This window comes from Neoarius graeffei, chromosome 15, assembly GCF_027579695.1.
Source record: "Neoarius graeffei isolate fNeoGra1 chromosome 15, fNeoGra1.pri, whole genome shotgun sequence".
NCBI classification, from domain to species: Eukaryota; Metazoa; Chordata; class Actinopteri; order Siluriformes; family Ariidae; genus Neoarius; species Neoarius graeffei.
The window spans coordinates 31,208,569-31,227,818 of NC_083583.1; the positions used below are offsets into that span (position 1 = coordinate 31,208,569).

General features: G+C 41.3%; 1 protein-coding gene across 2 annotated transcripts in view; it reads right to left on the bottom strand.

The window, feature by feature from the left end:
• Positions 1 to 19,250, bottom strand: part of sh3gl3a (SH3-domain GRB2-like 3a) — a 136,337-nt gene that overhangs the window by 5,734 nt on the left and 111,353 nt on the right. Inside the window, exons 5-10 of one of the 2 annotated variants that reach the window (XM_060941130.1) lie at positions 17,631 to 17,764; positions 17,251 to 17,409; positions 11,988 to 12,091; positions 8,466 to 8,590; positions 6,291 to 6,323; positions 181 to 246 (exon numbers count right to left, since the gene is read on the bottom strand). In XM_060941130.1, the coding sequence (XP_060797113.1) occupies positions 181 to 246; positions 6,291 to 6,323; positions 8,466 to 8,590; positions 11,988 to 12,091; positions 17,251 to 17,409; positions 17,631 to 17,764 (621 nt within the window). The remainder of the gene's footprint in view (positions 1 to 180; positions 247 to 6,290; positions 6,324 to 8,465; positions 8,591 to 11,987; positions 12,092 to 17,250; positions 17,410 to 17,630; positions 17,765 to 19,250) is intronic. The other variant, XM_060941131.1, reaches the window with a different exon arrangement.

A 19,250-nucleotide genomic window follows, 5' to 3' on the forward strand; every position in this document is an offset into this window, starting at 1 on the left:
GCTGATTCAAAAGAACTGAAAATTGGCATCGCAGGTACTTCTAAAAATGTTTTTTTTTTTGCCAATTTTGATTATCATCGCTCATTTGAATTTCTCTTACCCTCACCACCCCAGTGTCAGTGTCAGTGGTGTTCACAACTCTAGTGTGCACATACTCTATAAACATCTGGTAATACTCACGACTGTTCACTGTGGGGCTTTCGGACCACGCTGGATTAATAGGAGAAGGATGGCTGATGTAATCAACTGACACCAAGAGGTGGAGAGTGAGCATGAAGTGCACACACACACAAACACAGAGATCAATGATGAGCATGGATGTGATCACAAAACTAAAAGCAGCAAAGTGATTTGCTTAGGAATTAATTGTTTTTCTCAAGCACACACGTATTCATATCCTAAGGGAATTTCCCTTTCTTTAAGGAAGAGTTTGGCCAGAAGTTAAACGGACACAATGTTCCTTATAATGTAGTCGATCATCAGAGACGTGTTTGGTGTCTGAAAGCAGCTTTTTTAGTTTTGCACTGGACCTATGAAACCAAAAGCCACCATTTTAGAGTCCTGTAATACGCACGCCTAAATTATCACACACTCCTCTGAAATTTGAACTTTCATAAAGGCAACGTTTGACTCAATAGCACTTGTACTTAAACGGTTTTGCAAATCAGATTAGGACTATATTATCTGAAATATCTATATTAGGCTGAAAATCTGAACACCATGTCTCATTTCATAGTCTGATGCACAATGTCAGAAACCCAGTAAGGTCGTCTGTTTGAAATACTGTACAACTTGACACAGTTTGAGGCGAGTCCAGCTTCAGACACCAGACACGTCTTGGCTCACTGACTTCATTTTTGCCAAAATGTCACACTAATAAACAATACTTTTACGTATATACCGTACAATGAAACAATCAAATCCCATTTTAACCACTAGAGGGAGCCACTATATAGTTATATCCTGATATCCTTATTGACTACTTTCACATACCCATAATACAGGGTGTTTCAAAAAATTTGATATCATTTTACAATCTTATAATACATAGGGCCAAATTACTCAATTCTGATTGGTCAATCAAGGAGGGCTTTTTTCCTTAACACGGGGCCGTATTTCTGAAATGCTACTGGCTAGTTCGTTGCTTGGTTACGGTTACAAAAAGTAGCAAATTTTGTCAACAAAATGGCTTTTGTAAAGAAGTTCCAATAAAATTTTGTAAACCGCTTTCAAAATCCTCGTGTCGTGTCGCCGTGTCATGATGAAAGACGCTTTAGAAACTGATTCAAACGTGCAAGACAGTCTTGCGCCCTGATTGGTTCGGAAAACGTGAATGATAAATGTTGTGAACTTGAATGGCTTCCGAAGTATGAATTTGGCCCTATATATTATAAACAAGTAATCGTATAGTTCCTCGTAAAATTAAGGATCAATTTCACTCGTGATTTCAAAGTTTTGAAATTGCCCTAGTCGCGAAAACTTCGAAATCACTCGTGAAATTAATCCTTAATTTTACTCGGCCCTGTATGATTACCTATACTAATAACTTTGCCAATCCTCATCCTCAAATTTTAACAGCATGTGTGAAAACAGATCAAAATTTTATGTTTAATGTTTTTTTTTGTTTTTATCTTTTTTTAAGGTATAGAAATGCCATTCACTGGAAAAGAAAAGGTGGTTTGTGTTAGAGTACGCTCGAACACAGTCGAAAATTTGTGAAATCGTTCATGGAATCCACATACCTTTGAATTTCTCATTCAAATTTTGAGGAAGAAATCTTATATTGCTCAACATTAAGCCTGTTCAGTTTCATTTGCCTAGACTGTGTAGTTTCTGGGATATTTGCATCTCAAATAATATCACATTTTTAGAAACACCCTGTACTTTGCGCCTTGGGGAGTAACCAGGTGCTATGTTTGTTTACTAAGTTGTTTATTTGTTTACGAATATATTTGCGTGTATTACAAGCCTCAGTCATTTCTTCGAATTCACATAAGGAAAAATGACTTTTCCTGATTTAAAGTTTTATAGAATACGTAAAGAAGCTAAGCGTCGAAGAGCGTGGTTAGACAGACTTTGCCGTCAAAATTTTACACCGACAGACAAGTGTTCTGCACACTTCAGTGGTGGAGTAAAGTCTGATGATCCGCGTCACGAAGCCCACAACCTCTCAGTCTTGGTGTTGAGTCATAAAAAGTGCGAAAACCGAAAAACAAGGACAAGTTGAAGAACTGAAAAGGACGACTTTATTGAAGGATCGACTCCCAAAACAAAGTGCGAACGATGCGGCGTCAGTAAGCTTACATGCACTTCCTCTTTTAGTGTTTCTGTAGGGAGATCGAATGTAACATTTGACCTTGTCGTCCTAACAGCTTCCTCTAACGGCCCAAAGATTGTCACAACCTGGTAGTGTATGAGCTTGAGGAAAATCAGAGAGAAGGAAATCAAAATCAACTTAAAGGACATGGGACATGAAACATAAATGCACGCTATATCAGTTTCTTTCCATTAAAAATATGAAATAATTGCATCAACAAATACAAAATTATCTATTAAATTCAGCAAAATTGTTATATTCGTGATGATTATATGGCATTTCTGCTCGAACTCCGATATGCATATTTTACAACCGGAAGAGCCGCTGTCACGTGATCATACGTCACAAAAACTTTCGGGTACAGCACAAGCGGGTAGATGAATATGGAGAAGTGTGAATCGTGACGATAACGAATGCGACAAAATAGTTTTTGTGTCTTGGATGACAAGAAAATTGTTTCGTTTTTAGAGTGTTTAACGTACATTGAACATCATGGTGTATTGCGACCTCCCAGTCAGTCAGACGTGCTGTTACTCCTGTTAGCAATGTAGCTAGGCTCAGTATGGCCAATGGTATTTTTTGGGGCTGTAGTTAGATGCGACCAAACTCTTCCACGTTTTTCCTGTTTACATAGGTTTATATGACCAGTGACATGAAACAAAGTTCAGTTACACAAATTGAAACGTGGCGATTTTCTATGCTATGGAAAGTCTGCACTATAATGACAGGCGTACTAACACCTTCTGCGCGCTTCAGCAGCGCATTGATACCTTCACTTGGAGTTGTACCATTATTTTTTAGACAGGGCGGACGGACCAGGGCATTCGCCTGCCTGGCCGTGCCCGACGAGGAGCGCTCTCGGCCGGCTTGGGAGGCAGACGGCAGCCCCTCCTGGAAGTGTGGTTTTACCATGGGCCTCATGCGGAAAAATGCCGAGGTGCATTCGCTAAGCGACTGAAAGCCGAGGTAAGGATTAGTATTATAATTTTGGGTGTATCAATTATTGATTATCCTGACTCGTTTCGCCATTTTGAATGTTTTCATCTCGGACTCTGGAAGCATTGTATCTCAATCAATCTCGAAAAATATCAGCAAAAAAAACCTAGCTTGCAACGGACTTTAGCTAGATCTATGATGAACTTTCAATGTATGATACAAAAATAATACTTCTTTCAACAGATCATTAGCCTTTGAGCAGAATTGTTTTTAACTTACCAGGAAGTGTTATCGAGCTGACCACTTTCAGTTTCATGAGGATTGAATGAACTCTCACTCTCAGAATCATCTGACCCGTCAGAGTAAAGACAAGATCTATGTTCATGTGAATTTCCAGCTATCGGTTCAAATTGATAGGGTCTAACTTCACATCTCTGTGAAACATCGGGAATGTCACTGTCGATGGTGTCCATTTCGGTAACCTGTTTACATTAGATACCCAAGCACTGGCTCCTTGGAAAGTTTTTGTGACGTCACGGGTCACGTGACCACCTAGCTAATTAACGAATCATTGTTTTACACTGATGTATAAAAAAGTTGAATAATGTGATGATTTTCACATTTTTGACGCCCTGCAGTGATTTAGATGGCATTTCTTATGTCCTTTATACATAATTATACCCAGAAAAAAATCCATGTCCCATGTCCTTTAAACTTAAAAAAATACATTTGACAGTTCTGCTGTGTTTACAGTCCTTACTTGACAGTTCTTTGCTTGTGTTCCCGTACACGAAGTGTTTTCTATTTTCTTACGGCTTTCTCGTCGTAACCAGCACCCAGCAAAAACCGTTTCACTGTGGATTCTTCTATGATCAGTGTCAATCTTTCTTTCTCAGCTCTTCTGTCGATCTTTTAACTTGTGCAGTTCAGTAATAGTTGGAACATTCGCGTTGACAGACGAAGACGGCTGCTGACTGTCGCCCGAAGTAGAGAGGTTCAAAGCGTTCGATACCATATTTACAAACGCTTTTTTACCGACTGATTTCTCAAAGTCCACAGAAAAGGCTTTGCAGAGTTCTTTAAGCTTTGGTTTAGTTAGTTTTGACACTTCTTTGAAGGTTTTATGGAGATTTAAATTTGAACGTCAGCATGCGACGCCATGTTTTAGTTTGTTTATATTTTGGTTACCCCTCAAGGTGCAAAGCATTATGGGTAATCTGAAAGTAGTCAGTATATCAATATACTTACAGTTAGGTCCATATATATTTGGACACTGACACAAATTTTGGTTTTTTACCTGTTTACTGAAACATATTCAAGTTATAGTTATATAATGGACATGGACATAAAGTCCAGACTTTCAGCTTTCATTTGAGGGTATCCACATTAAAATTGGATGAAGGGTTTAGGAGTTTCAGCTCCTTAACATGTGCCACCCTGTTTTTAAAGGGACCAAAAGTAATTGGACAATTGACTCAAAGGCTATTTCATGGGCAGGTGTGGGCAATTCCTTCGTTACGTCATTCTCAATTAAGCAGATAAAAGGCCTGGAGTTGATTTGAGGTGTGGTGCTTGCATTTGGAAGATTTTGCTGTGAAGAAAACGTGCGGTCAAAGGAGCTCTCCATGCAGGTGAAACAAGCCATCCTTAAGCTGCGAAAACAGAAAAAACCCATCCGAGAAATTGCTACAATATTAGGAATGGCAAAATCTACAGTTTGGTACATCCTGAGCAAGAAAGAAAGAAAGCACTGGTGAACTCATCAATGCAAAAAGACATAGACACCCACAGAAGACAACAGTGGTGGATGATCGCAGAATAATTTCCATGGTGAAGAGAAACCCCTTCACAACAGCCAACCAAGTGAACAACACTCTCCAGGAGGTAGGCGTATCAATATCCAAATCTACCATAAAGAGAAGACTGCATGAAAGTAAATACAGAGGGTTCACTGCACGGTGCAAGCCACTCATAAGCCTCAAGAATAAAAAGGCTAGATTGGACTTTGCTAAAAAACATCTAAAAAAGTCAGCACAGTTCTGGAAGAACATTCTTTGGACAGATGAAACCAAGATCAACCTCTACCAGAATGATGGAAAGAAAAAAGTATGGCGAAGGCGTGGTACAGCTCATGATCCAAAGCATACCACATCATCTGTAAAACACGGCGGAGGCAGTGTGATGGCTTGGGCATGCATGGCTGCCAGTGGCACTGGGTCACTAGTGTTTATTGATGATGTGACACAGGACAGAAGCAGCCGGATGAATTCTGAGGTATTCAGAGACATAATGTGTGCTTAAATCCAGCCAAACTGATTGGTCGGCGTTTCATAATACAGATGGACAATGACCCAAAACATAAAGCCAAAGCAACCCAGGAGTTTATTAAAGCAAAGAAGTGGAATATTCTTGAATGGCCAAGTCAGTCACCTGATCTCAACCCAATTGAGCATGCATTTCACTTGTTAAAGACTAAACTTCAGACAGAAAGGCCCACAAACAAACAGCAACTGAAAACCGCTGCAGTAAAGGCCTGGCAGAGCATTAAAAAGGAGGAAACACAGCGTCTGGTGATGTCCATGAGTTCAAGACTTCAGGCAGTCATTGCCAACAAAGGGTTTTCAACCAAGTATTAGAAATGAACATTTTATTTACAATTATTTAATTTGTCCAATTACTTTTGAGCCCCTGAAATGAAGGGATTGTGTTTAAAAAATGCTTTAGTTCCTCACATTTTTATGCAATCATTTTGTTCAATCCACTGAATTAAAGCTGAAAGTCTGAACTTCAACTGCATCTGAATTGTTTTGTTCACAATTCATTGTGGTAATGTATAGAACCAAAATTAGAAAAATGTTGCTTCTGTCCAAATATTTATGGACCTAACTGTATATACCAATATATTGTCTTTGGGTGTCGTTTCCTACAAGGCTTTCAACACAAATGGCTATATATTTAGACACTATATGTGTACTTATATTATAAGTCTACTTATAGGACTTTATCAGCAGTGACTGTAAAAACTTTAGGAACCTACTTTTTCCATTTACACTGTGGTTCACTTGAATATCTGCAACGGACAACAGGACACAAGTTTACAGCAAAATTCCTAAAAATCATTCCTAAAAACATGTTTAGTGATATAACTTGGTAACATGACAAAAGGGCATCGATATTGCGATACTTTAACATCACGATAAACTTTTCTGAGGTTTTTCTTTTTGTGAGCATATTGAGATCATCAGTTATTTTACAACTGCGTATGACGACAAGGGAAGTGAGGAGGCTGAAGGTGCTGCAGGTAAACAAATAAAGAAATGTAATAGTCTTTGAGTATGTTGGCGAGAGTATTTTTTATGTTTTATTTATATTTTCAAAATCTATATCAAAATATTGAAATGAATCAGCATTACGCTTTCAGTTTGTCAAAACAAATTGCAACCTTAATGTCACAAAAGAGAAAAAAATCAGACTTTTTCAAGGGTTCCATTAAACTACCAAAGATGCAGTGCATAACATCGTAGCACACATTATATGTATGCTGCTTAAAATTACAGTGCCCCAATTTAAAACGCCTGTATTGCTATTAAATGTAACATAAATTCTTTTGTTTTGCACCATATTTGTGCAAATAATTTAATTTGTCCTACTTTTTCTTGGTACACGCAGGCAAACTTTGAACAAATAACGTCTGAAATTCTAGTTTTTCATCATGTGGCTCTCAAGTTTTGTTGAAGCTTTGTCTTAAACATCCTTTTTTTTTTTAAAGAAATGTTAATCCATCCATCCATTATCCGTAACCGCTTATCCTGTGCAGGGTCGCGGGCAATCTGGAGCCTATCCCAGCTGACAGGCGAGGTACACCCTGGACAAGTCGCCAGGTCATCGCAGGGCCGACACATAGAGACAAACAACCATTCACACTCACTTTCACACCTACGGTCAATTTAGGTGGTGTTTACATTAGACCGTATCTGTCTCGTTTTCGTCGCGGATGCACTGTCCGTTCACATTAAAACGCCGGGAAACGAGAATCCGCCAGGGCCCACGTATTCAACCCAGTTCGTATGTGATCCGGTGCTGTGTAAACATTGAGGAATAAGGAAAAGCAGTGCTGAGCTCTAGCTGACGTCGTCATTGGACAACGTCACTGTGACATCCACCTTCCTGATTCGCTGGCGTTGGGATCACACACACAGCAGCTCAGTCTCGAATCACTGCTCGTGCGCTTCACTCGCGCGCTCTGTGAGCTGCGCAGGGCCGGAGTGCACACCCTCCAGAGGGCACTCGCTGTTCAGGGCGGAGTGATTTGGAGCGCAGGAGGAAGCGCTGAGCCGCACTGACGTTTATTTACACATTTCAACCTCCTTCAGGCGCTTAAACTCAGTGAGAACATGAACATCACAGCCAGGTGTGTTTATCTGCTGGAGAAGGTGTTCGCTTGCCATCCTTCCACTTGCAAGTGGTGAGTGACTTGCGCATGCCCGATATGCACTGGGATCATGTGACGTGCCGTCTAATTAGTCATGTGATTAGCGTATCCGTGTATTGGCGTTGCTGTGTGCACGCGAATCGTTTTAAAAACGTTAATCTGATGATCCGCTGATACGGTCTAATGTAAACACCACCTTAGAGCCACCAATCAGCCTAACCTGCATGTCTTTGGGGGAAACCGGAGCACCCGGAGGAAACCCACGGGGAGAACATGCAAACTCCACACAGAAAGACCCCCGTTGGCTGCTGGGCTCAAACCCAGAACCTTCTTGCTGTGAGGCGACAGTGCTAACCACTACACCACCGTGCCGCTAGAAATGTTAATGTAAATGTTTATCTGATGTCTTCTGCATTAGTGTCAGTAGGAAAGACTATTTTTATGTCCAAAAATTAATTTTCCAGGAAAATGTATTTCAGCTATTTTCTTCGAAGATGTTTTCTTTGCCTCTACACTAACACTACAGCTGTCAAGACACGAGCAGTGACAGAGAGAACTGCAACAGCTCCGTGTAACCTTTATTCGTAATTAAGATTTAAATTGTTTAAGTGATTTTCATCAATATATATGATATAAAACACTATGATAAACAGAATGAAAGCATGTGAAAAATGGAAACAAAGTCATAAATGGAGTAACTACAAACGTATGGACTGCAATGGTCAAGAGCCAGGATTAGCACAAATAATCCATGTACATTTAGCAACAGTTCGATGGTACCTGTGGATTTTAGAGAGGAAGTGTAGGAGACGCCATTATGCTGACTGATATTGATGGTCTCCAGGCTGGACATGATGGACTTTGGCTTGAACTCTTTCTTAGGTTTGCTGCTTGCTGTGTTTATCCTGCAGGAATAATCCAATATCAGCGTTGCTTATCCATAATAAACATTGCTCTTTTACGCCAAAGCAGTATCAAGACCTCTTGTTCTGTTCAGGACAAAATGACCCACTTTAGCTGCTTTATACTAGAATGATACTAAAAATACGTGCTGCCTGAGGCTTTTCTGCTCTTTGACTAACTAGCTAACCTTGTTCCCACACCAGCAAGTGACAATGCAATGGGACTTGGTTCAATTCCTGAAAAGCACCATATGAACGAAAATCTCCTGAATTTTATTCTCAAAATCTAACCCTGTGTCCGAAATCACTCACTTGTTCACTACTCCCTACTCACTATATAGAGGACTATATAGTGAGCTCATCTCATCTCATTATCTCTAGCCGCTTTATCCTGTTCTACAGGGTCGCAGGCAAGCTGGAGCCTATCCCAGATGACTACGGGCGAAAGGCGGGGTACACCCTGGACAAGTCGCCAGGTCATCACAGGGCTGACACATAGACACAGACAACCATTCACACTCACATTCACACCTACGGTCAATTTAGAGTCACCAGTTAACCTAACCTGCATGTCTTTGGACTGTGGGGGAAACCGGAGCACCCGGAGGAAACCCACGCGGACACGGGGAGAACATGCAAACTCCACACAGAAAGGCCCTCGCCGGCCACGGGGCTCGAACCCAGAACCTTCTTGCTGTGAGGCGACAGCGCTAACCACTACACCACCGTGCCGCCCTATATAGTGAGCTCATTGGTAAAATGAAAAAACACTTTCGGACACTACTCCGTCATGCTGTTATTTACGTCATTACTGTCGCACAATTAAAACGTGCCAGATCAGTCGGCGGGCGGGTTTTCAAAATAATAAATACATGCATGTATTTTTGTGATAAATCCATATTATACTGAGTGTATTTCCCACATTAAGAAATGCAAAGTACTTTGTGTCTGCTGCATCTTTCTATTATCTGTAGCCGCTTATCCTGTGCAGGGTCGCGGGTAAGCTGGAGCGTATCCCACCTGACTATGAGCGAGAGGCGGGGTACACCCTGGACAAGTCGCCAGGTCATCACAGGGCTGATACATAGAGACAAACAAACATTCACACTCATTCACACCTACGGTCAATTTAGAGCCACCAATTAGCTTAAAGTGCATATCACGGGTAAATTCAGGAGCAAGATCAATGTAATTCTCCTATTTTATATTAAACTTTGGTCAAATATCTGTAACATTCTGCATTCTCTGCAATTTTTTTACCTTGCGCAATACCAGAAAAATTCAGTTGAAATCAAGCCATTTGAGGCGAATTGGTCCGCCTCTGAAAAAACGGCAAACATTGATTTTCATGACGTCGCGTGCGGGACGCCTCCCTCTGAATCCTACGTCAGCGCTGGTTTGTTTCTGAGAAAACGACCTGGTGGTTTTCTGCAAATTTCTTCAACGTTATCGCGTAATTATTAAAATGGTTAACAGATGTATCGTAGCAGGGTGTAGCAACACCAATCTTGATGGGATTAGTACTCATCGTTTGCCAAAAGACCAGACAGTGAGAGAGAAATGGGAGCGCTTGGTCTACACAGGCTGTGCACTGAAACCACGCAAGCTCGCGCAGCCTGCTGGCGCTTCCGCAGATAACGTTACGAATCTGGCTCCAGACTCCCTTGGGATTTTTCCAGACGCGTTTTGTTATTTTATTTTTTTCTGCTGTAGACAGATGGCCTTGTGCAAAATTACCCTTCTGGATGAGTGTGTAAAGGGACATATAAAAAAAACCAAAATTGGTCCAGAATATGCACTTTAACCTGCATGTCTTTAGGGGAAACCAGAACACACAAACTCCACACAGAAAGGCCCATCAGCCACTGGGCTCGAACCCAGGACCTTCTTTCTGTGAGGCAACAGTGCTAACCACTCCACCACCATGCTGCATCTTTCAGTTCTTTTAAATCAAGGCTGAATACTTCCTTCTTTGCCGCTGCCTTTTATTAAATCAAATTTGAGGCTTTTGATTAATTCCTCGCTCTGCAATCTAACTTTTATTCTTTGGGTGGTAGAAATGGGCAACTGGACTTGCTTGAAAATTCCTGAAAACGTTTCACCTCTCGTCCGAAAGGCTTCCTCAGTTCTGTCTGACTAATAGGGAGTATCAGATATTTATCCTCTCCTGGATCAGAATCAGAATTCTGATGACCAGCTCATCTAAGGTGTCATTGAGGCATCATGTTGGTGTGGGTCACTGGAGGCTGGGTGTGAACGGCGAGTCATTAGGGTGATCAAAGGATTGCCCGTTAGGGTTTTCAAGAATTTTCAAGCAAGTCCAGTTGCCCATTTCTACCACCCACAGTTTACTATGACCTGGATGATTGAGAATCTTCACAGACAACTTTTATTCTTGTATTTTTTTCTGTCTTGTTCTATTTTAGCGTTTTTCCTATTCTCTTACTATTTTTAATTGTACTTGAATGTCCGTTTATAAAATGTTTCTTCCTCTGTCCGTTCACCCCAACACACTTTTTTTTTCAACGTGACTGCAACGCATGATGGTATATATCGCTTGGTTAGTGACCATCGGTTGTACACTAGTTTTCACGGTGCATTGTGGGATACTTTGAGTGCACTGTATAGGGTGTAATAATTCTCACTATACATTCGGACAGCACTACAAAATGGCAAACTCACTATATAGTCCACTGTATAGCAAGTAGTGAGTGATTTCGGACACAGGGATATTCTCTATAATTACACGTTTAGGTTGCACTGGGAATTTTAAGTATCTCTGTAGTCACAAAAACAAGATTCACTGACTACTCAATATTTATAATAAGCCTTTGCAACATAGATAAACCAAACTTCAAATGACCAGATGATACGTGTATCACCTACACTACTATGTAGTGCACTACATTCCCAATAGATAATTGACTGTGGCTGTTTTTTTTTTTTAAATTGACTTATCAGACGTTAAACCACAACATCAAAGACTACATGCCTGGAAAACACAAATCTTACATATAAAGGCATCTTGACTTACACTTCATTGCACATACACCAACAGTGGGCTATAAACAAGCTATCCGTCACTAAATTCTGAAACTAAGTAAAACAACAACAACAACATGTTTAAAAAATCACATCATACGATTTGAAATTTCAAAAAAGTCTGGAAAGCAGAACATGAACTGTTTTGTGTCTTTTCCTCAGCTACTATTCTGCTGAACAGTCTGAAGATATGACGATCAAAAGAGCATCAGTCGAACAAAAGTAGTCACGGAGAGACTAGAACACGTTTATCTCTTCACTGTCACCTCAGACGAGTTTTCACAATTCACATCAAAATACAGTGTATATGTGGAGTGCGTATGGTACGAATGTTTAAAAAGGGGCTCAGCTGAGATACCTGCTCTGTAATTTGCCACTGAGTTCCTCCAGGATGTCGGAGGAGTGACGGTGATACTCCAGCGCTGCCTCGACCAGAGCTGCTAGCTGACTCACCTGCTCCACCTACAGACGGGGAAAAAGAGCACGTTTGGAAATACTGAGGAACGCCCCCCCCCCCCCCCCCCCCCCCCGAGTGGGGTGAGGTGTGTGATCAATTAAATGGTAGAACACCAAAAATGTGGCTGTTCCTTTTTCTCTTTGCCTTTTCTTTTTGCTGATGTACAACCCCGACTCCAAAAAAGTTGGGACAAAGTACAAATTGTAAATAAAAACGGAATGCAATGATGTGGAAGTTTCAAAATTCCATATTTTATTCAGAATAGAACATAGATGACATATCAAATGTTTAAACTGAGAAAATGTATCATTTAAAGAGAAAAATTAGGTGATTTTAAATTTCATGACAACAACACATCTCAAAAAAGTTGGGACAAGGCCATGTTTACCGCTGTGAGACATCCCCTTTTCTCTTTACAACAGTCTGTAAACGTCTGGGGACTGAGGAGACAAGTTGCTCAAGTTTAGGGATAGGAATGTTCACCCATTCTTGTCTAATGTAGGATTCTAGTTGCTCAACTGTCTTAGGTCTTTTTTGTCGTATCTTCCATTTTATGATGCGCCAAATGTTTTCTATGGGTGAAAGATCTGGACTGCAGGCTGGCCAGTTCAGTACCCGGACCCTTCTTCTACGCAGCCATGATGCTGTAATTGATGCAGTATGTGGTTAGGCATTGTCATGTTGGAAAATGCAAGGTCTTCCCTGAAAGAGACGTCGTCTGGATGGGAGCATATGTTGCTCTAGAACCTGGATATACCTTTCAGCATTGATGGTGTCTTTCCAGATGTGTAAGCTGCCCATGCCACACGCACTAATGCAACCCCATACCATCAGAGATGCAGGCTTCTGAACTGAGCGCTGATAACAACTTGGGTCGTCCTTCTCCTCTTTAGTCCGAATGACACGGCGTCCCTGATTTCCATAAAGAACTTCACATTTTGATTCGTCTGACCACAGAACAGTTTTCCACTTTGCCACAGTCCATTTTAAATGAGCCTTGGCCCAGAGAAGACGTCTGCGCTTCTGGATCATGTTTAGATACGGCTTCTTCTTTGAACTATAGAGTTTTAGCTGGCAACGGCGGATGGCACAGTGAATTGTGTTCACAGATAATGTTCTCTGGAAATATTCCTGAGCCCATTTTGTGATTTCCAATACAGAAGCATGCCTGTATGTGATGCAGTGCCGTCTAAGGGCCCGAAGATCACGGGCACCCAGTATGGTTTTCCGGCCTTGACCCTTACGCACAGAGATTCTTCCAGATTCTCTGAATCTTTTGATGATGTTATGCACTGTAGATGATGATATGTTCAAACTCTTTGCAATTTTACACTGTTGAACTCCTTTCTGATATTGCTCCACTATTTGTCGGCGCAGAATTAGGGGGATTGGTGATCCTCTTCCCATCTTTACTTCTGAGAGCCGCTGCCACTCCAAGATGCTCTTTTTATACCCGGTCATGTTAATGACCTATTGCCAATTGACCTAATGAGTTGCAATTTGGTCCTCCAGCTGTTCCTTTTTTGTACCTTTAACTTTTCCAGCCTCTTATTGCCCCTGTCCCAACTTTTTTGAGATGTGTTGCTGTCATGAAATTTCAAATGAGCCAATATTTGGCATGAAATTTCAAAATGTCTCACTTTCCACATCTGATATGTTGTCTATGTTCTATTCTGAATACAATATCAGTTTTTGAGATTTGTAAATTATTGTATTCGGTTTTTATTTACAATTTGTACTTTGTCCCAACTTTTTTGGAATCGGGGTTGTACTATAGTCATTTTAAACAAAACAGACAAATGTTGTGAAAAAGTTACACAGCTACCAAATCACTGTTGGTCAGAAAATGTTGGTTCATTTTCTATAATAGCACTATAAGCTATTTTAGAATAAATATGGAGGTGATCATCGGAAATCGCGCGCTGATTGATCAAGAAATTTGGACTATATCTCGATTATCACCTTGAGCAACTCGGCAAAATGGCGGCCAATCACTTCATGACCGTAAGTGAGGAAGAATTACAGATTATGAAAGAAAATGCTGCTCCTAAAAGCACTAAATATGCTACAAGGTTTGGTCTAAGGTGGAACTGTCATTTATTTTATGCATTTCAAAACAAAGTATTTTATGGGAGTTGGCGTAGATAAGTGACACGAGTCTGCGCCGCACAGGCTTGTAATACTTGAGTTCAGGACTCTGACTTGAGTCTGACTCGTGCCCTAATTTTAAGAACTCGTGACTTGACTTGGACTTGACCACTGATGACTCGGACTTGTAAATTGGAGACGAGGACTCGGATGTTTTCTTTATTTTTTGTAACATGCCAAAATAATTTGGCATAATATATTAATATCTACATTAATTTTTGTACTAATTTCCTGTCAGAGTGTCACACCTGCGTGCCTTGGCGCGTACATCAGACAGCTTCTCGGGCGCGCTCCGGACAGCACGCACGCCAAGCGGACTCTCGCACGCGCAGTGAACAACTCACAACTGCACAGGATTAAGGCACAATCAGCACGCTTATATAAAAACGGTGAAAGCACACTTACTTTGCGAAGTATTGAGCTGCATTGCTGAGACATTAACAAGCCTTATTTCCTTGTTTGGTTTCCTGATCCCCAATTTCCTGTTTCTCATCTTTGATTGTGCCGAGTCTATGATAGCCTGTTTGTGCCTCGCTTGACCTGTTGCCTGTTTCACTGTTTTACAATTTTGCCTGCCGTTCTGGATTGTTTACCCTCTTCATTTGTATGAATAAACACACCTTCTGTACTTACATCCGTCTCCCAACCATCTCTGACAGAATACGTCACACTCCCTGACAAAGAGAAGCACATTCACCTGTTCATACGTCACGTTCAGGAACAAACTAATGTTAATGGTGTTAAAACAGCCACCGTCAAATGGTGCGGTTGGAGTCTTGTTCTCGGACTCGACTCGAAATTTTCTTTAATGACTTGGACTTGACTTGGACACTAGGGACTCGAGACTGGACTCAGACTCAAGGTTGAGTGACTCGACTACAACACTGGCGCCACAACTTTATTACATCTGCATGCTGCTTTTGAAGTTTGACATAAATGATTTTTTAAATACGATTTTAATTTATTTTAAATATTCGCCTGTGTATTTATACGAAAACAGTTAACCATCTCAGGCTCAGTGAACATCGGTGAATAATAACCTCGACTTTGTCTCATTTATTATTCACTGATATTCACGTCACCTTCGGCCAATAATTGTTAAACAGAAGCGATAAATATAAGCAGGATATTGCAATCTTCGGTGCATGGTCTTATTGGAAAAATAACGTCATGGTCACGCATCACACCACCCCATCATTGATTATTTACCTAAAACAGCATATTCCATCATCCCTTACATATTCGAATGTAATTACAGTGGTACTTGAAAGTTTGTGAACCCTTTAGAATTTTCTATATTTCGGCATAAATATGACCTAAAACATCATCAGATTTTCACACAAGTCCTAAAAGTAGATAAAGAGAAGCCAGTTAAACACATGAGACAAAAAAAAATTATTTATTGAGGAAAATGATCCAATATGATATATCTGTGAGTGGCAAAAGTAAGTGAACCTCTAGGATTAGCCGTTAATTTGAAGGTGAAATTAGAGTCAGGTGTTTTCAATCAGTGGGATGACAATCAGGTGTGAGTGGGCACCCTGTTTTATTTAAAGAACAGGGATCTATCAAAGTCTGATCTTCACAACACGTTTGTGGAAGTGTATCATGACACGAACAAAGGAGATTTGTGAGGACCTCAGAAAAAGCGTTGTTGATGCTCATCAGGCTGGAAAAGGTTACAAAACCATCTCTAAAGAGTTTGGACTCCACCAATCCACAGTCAGACAGATTGTGCACAAATGGAGGAAATTCAAGACCATTGTTACCCTCCCCAGGAGTGGTCGACCAACAAAGATCACTCCAAGAGCAAGGCGTGTAATAGTCGGCGAGGTCACAAAGGATCCCAGGGTAACTTCTAAGCAACTGAAGGCCTCTCTCACATTGGCTAATGTTCATGAGTCCACCATCAGGAGAACACTGAACAACAATGGTGTGCATGGCAGGGTTGCAAGGAGAAAGCCACTGCTCTCCAAAAACAACATTGCTGCTCGTCTGCAGTTTGCTAAAGATCACGTGGACAAGCCAGAAGGCTATTGGAAAAATGTTTTGTGGACGGATGTCCAAAATAGAACTTTTTGGCTTAAATGAGAAGCATTATGTTTGGAGAAAGGAAAACACTGCATTCCAGCATAAGAACCTTATCCCATCTGTGAAACATGGCGATGGTAGTATCATGGTTTGGGCCTGTTTTGCTGCATCTGGGCCAGGACGGCTTGCCATCATTGATGGAACAATGAATTCTGAATTATACCAGTGAATTCTAAAGGAAAATGTCAGGACATCTGTCCATGAACTGAATCTCAAGAGAAGGTGGGTCATGCAGCAAGGCAACGACCCTAAGCACACAAGTCGTTCTACCAAAGAATGGTTAAAGAAGAATAAAGTTAAAGTTTTGGAATGGCCAAGTCAAAGTCCTGACCTTAATCCAATAGAAATGTTGTGGAAGGACCTGAAGCGAGCAGTTCATGTGAGGAAACCCACCAACATCCCAGAGTTGAAGCTGTTCTGTACAGAGGAACGGGCTAAAATTCCTCCAAGCCGGTGTGCAGGACTGATCAACAGTTACCGGAAATGTTTAGTTGCAGTTATTGCTGCACAAGGGGGTCACACCAGATACTGACAGCAAAGGTTCTCATACTTTTGCCACTCACAGATATGTAATATTGGATCATTTTCCTCGATAAATAAATGACCAAGTATAATATTTTTGTCTCATTTGTTTAACTGGGTTCTCTTTATCTACTTTTAGGACTTGTGTGGAAATCTGATGTTGTTTTAGGTCATATTTATGCAGAAATAGAGAAAATTCTAAAGGGTTCACAAACTTTCAAGCACCACTGTATATATAATATATAGTACAGTTAAACATCTCCCTGTTGTACATTACTGACAAAGCCGAGGGTTTAAGAGCTCCATGTATAAACCCACTAAATGTCCACTCAGAGCGTGCAACCTTCGCAAGAACAACTTCCTGTTATTGTGAAAATTTGCTGCAATGTTCTGGAGAACTCACGTCATTTTCTAAGAAGTTGAACATGCTCCTCTCAGCAAGTTCCTTGGACTCCTCAAACTTCTCAACAGCCTGCTTGATTTCATCATCAGGAATCTTTCCCTGCCGCTTCTTCTTATAGTCAAAATCTAACCGCCGTCCCTCCAGCTTCTTTAAATGATGCTAATAAAAGAAAAGGAAACGGCTTTCAATGATCATGTAAGTCATGCTGCAGTCTTCGATATCTGAAGGACACCTCAAAGTTCTAGTAAGCTAATATAATAATCTGTAGAACATTCATTAGTGTACTCTATCTTACTACAGAGTGATTTCATTAAACATACAAAGCGGAAAAGTATGCTCATTGTTTGCCTATTGAATTGTTTATAGTCTTGAGCTCTTACCCCAATCTCCTTCAGGTCCTTGTCCTGCAGTGTCTGCAGCGGATCGATGAAGTTCTGCTTCACGTTGATATCGAGCGAGTCTTTAACATCAGCCATTTGTTTCAGAGTCTCTCCCACATCCAACAGAGCTAAGCCTGCAAGACACGTGGACTCCCATCAGCCATTGCCGAGCCTTCACGAGGGTCAATAAACATGCTGCATGACCTCTCTTTTTAAACAGTGTACGCTCTTTCCACGTTCTTACATGAGCATGTAGAGTGAATACTACTGTACTGAACATACAGAGACATTTCTTTCAGAAATTCACCTGGGTTGCAAACAAAATCCTCTAATCATGCACTTTATGCAGTATCTGCTGGATTCATTCAAAGCACATTAGGTGTAAATTCCTCACCTTATCCAATTTATTACTATGGACATGTTTTTGTTGTTTTCTACTTTCGGTTTAAGAGTGAGTAACTCTTACATTTAAAAACAAAACGCCATCAGTAAGGCGGCACGGTGGTGTAGTGGTTAGCGCTGTCGCCCCACAGCAAGAAGGTCCTGGGTTCGAGCCCCGGGGCCGGCGAGGGCCTTTCTGTGCGGAGTTTGCATGTTCTCCCCGTGTCCGCATGGGTTTCCTCCGGGTGCTCCGGTTTCCCCCACAGTCCAAAGGCATGCAGGTTAGGTTAACTGGTGACTCTAAATTGACCGTAGGTGTGAATGTGAGTGTGAATGGTTGTCTGTGTCTATGTGTCAGCCCTGCGATGACCTGGCGACTTGTCCAGGGTGTACCCCGCCTTTCGCCCGTAGTCAGCTGGGATAGGCTCCAGCTTGCCTGCGACCCTGTAGAAGGATAAAGCGGCTAGAGATAATGAGATGAGATGAGACGCCATCAGTAAGTGCTTCAGTACACAGTAAATGTGTGATGTGTGTGTATGTTTGGCTATATACTTTCTTTTTTTTCGCGGTCCAGTTTCTATCAAATCGTGCGCTCTGATTGGCTCGCAAGCGGTCTGGAATCCTACGATCCGGACCCTGGTTACGGACCTTTGGTGACTCGGTTGTTCACAACAACAACAAACATGGTAGCAGTTTTTTGTTCACATTTTTGCCACCTAGATCAGGGAAGTGATCTAGATCAAGTTTTCTTTTCGGAAAATTCCAAGCTAACGTAGCTTGTCAAACAGGTTTTTGACGAGCTTGTAGGTTTGTTCTAAGTATGGTTTCCCTTTCGGGTGCTCTCATTTTCTGTTAGAATTTGGTAAAGAAAAAAAACAAATTATATTATTTACCAGCTTAAGGTAGGTCCGTATCGTGAAATACCATGACCTCGGCCCAGAGGCTTCGGTCAGTATTTTCAAGACCTCGGTCACGGTATTTCACGATATGGACCTCCCAGCTGGTAAATTTTATATATTTGTAAATATATTTGGTTATGGGCAGCACGGTGGTGTAGTGGTTAGCACTGTCGCCCCACAGCAAGAAGGTCTGGGTTCGAGCCCCGTGGCCGGCGAGGGCCTTTCTGTGCGGAGTTTGCATGTTCTCCCCGTGTCCGCGTGGGTTTCCTCCGGGTGCTCCGGTTTCCCCCACAGTCCAAAGACATGCAGGTTAGGTTAACCGGTGACTCTAAATTGACCG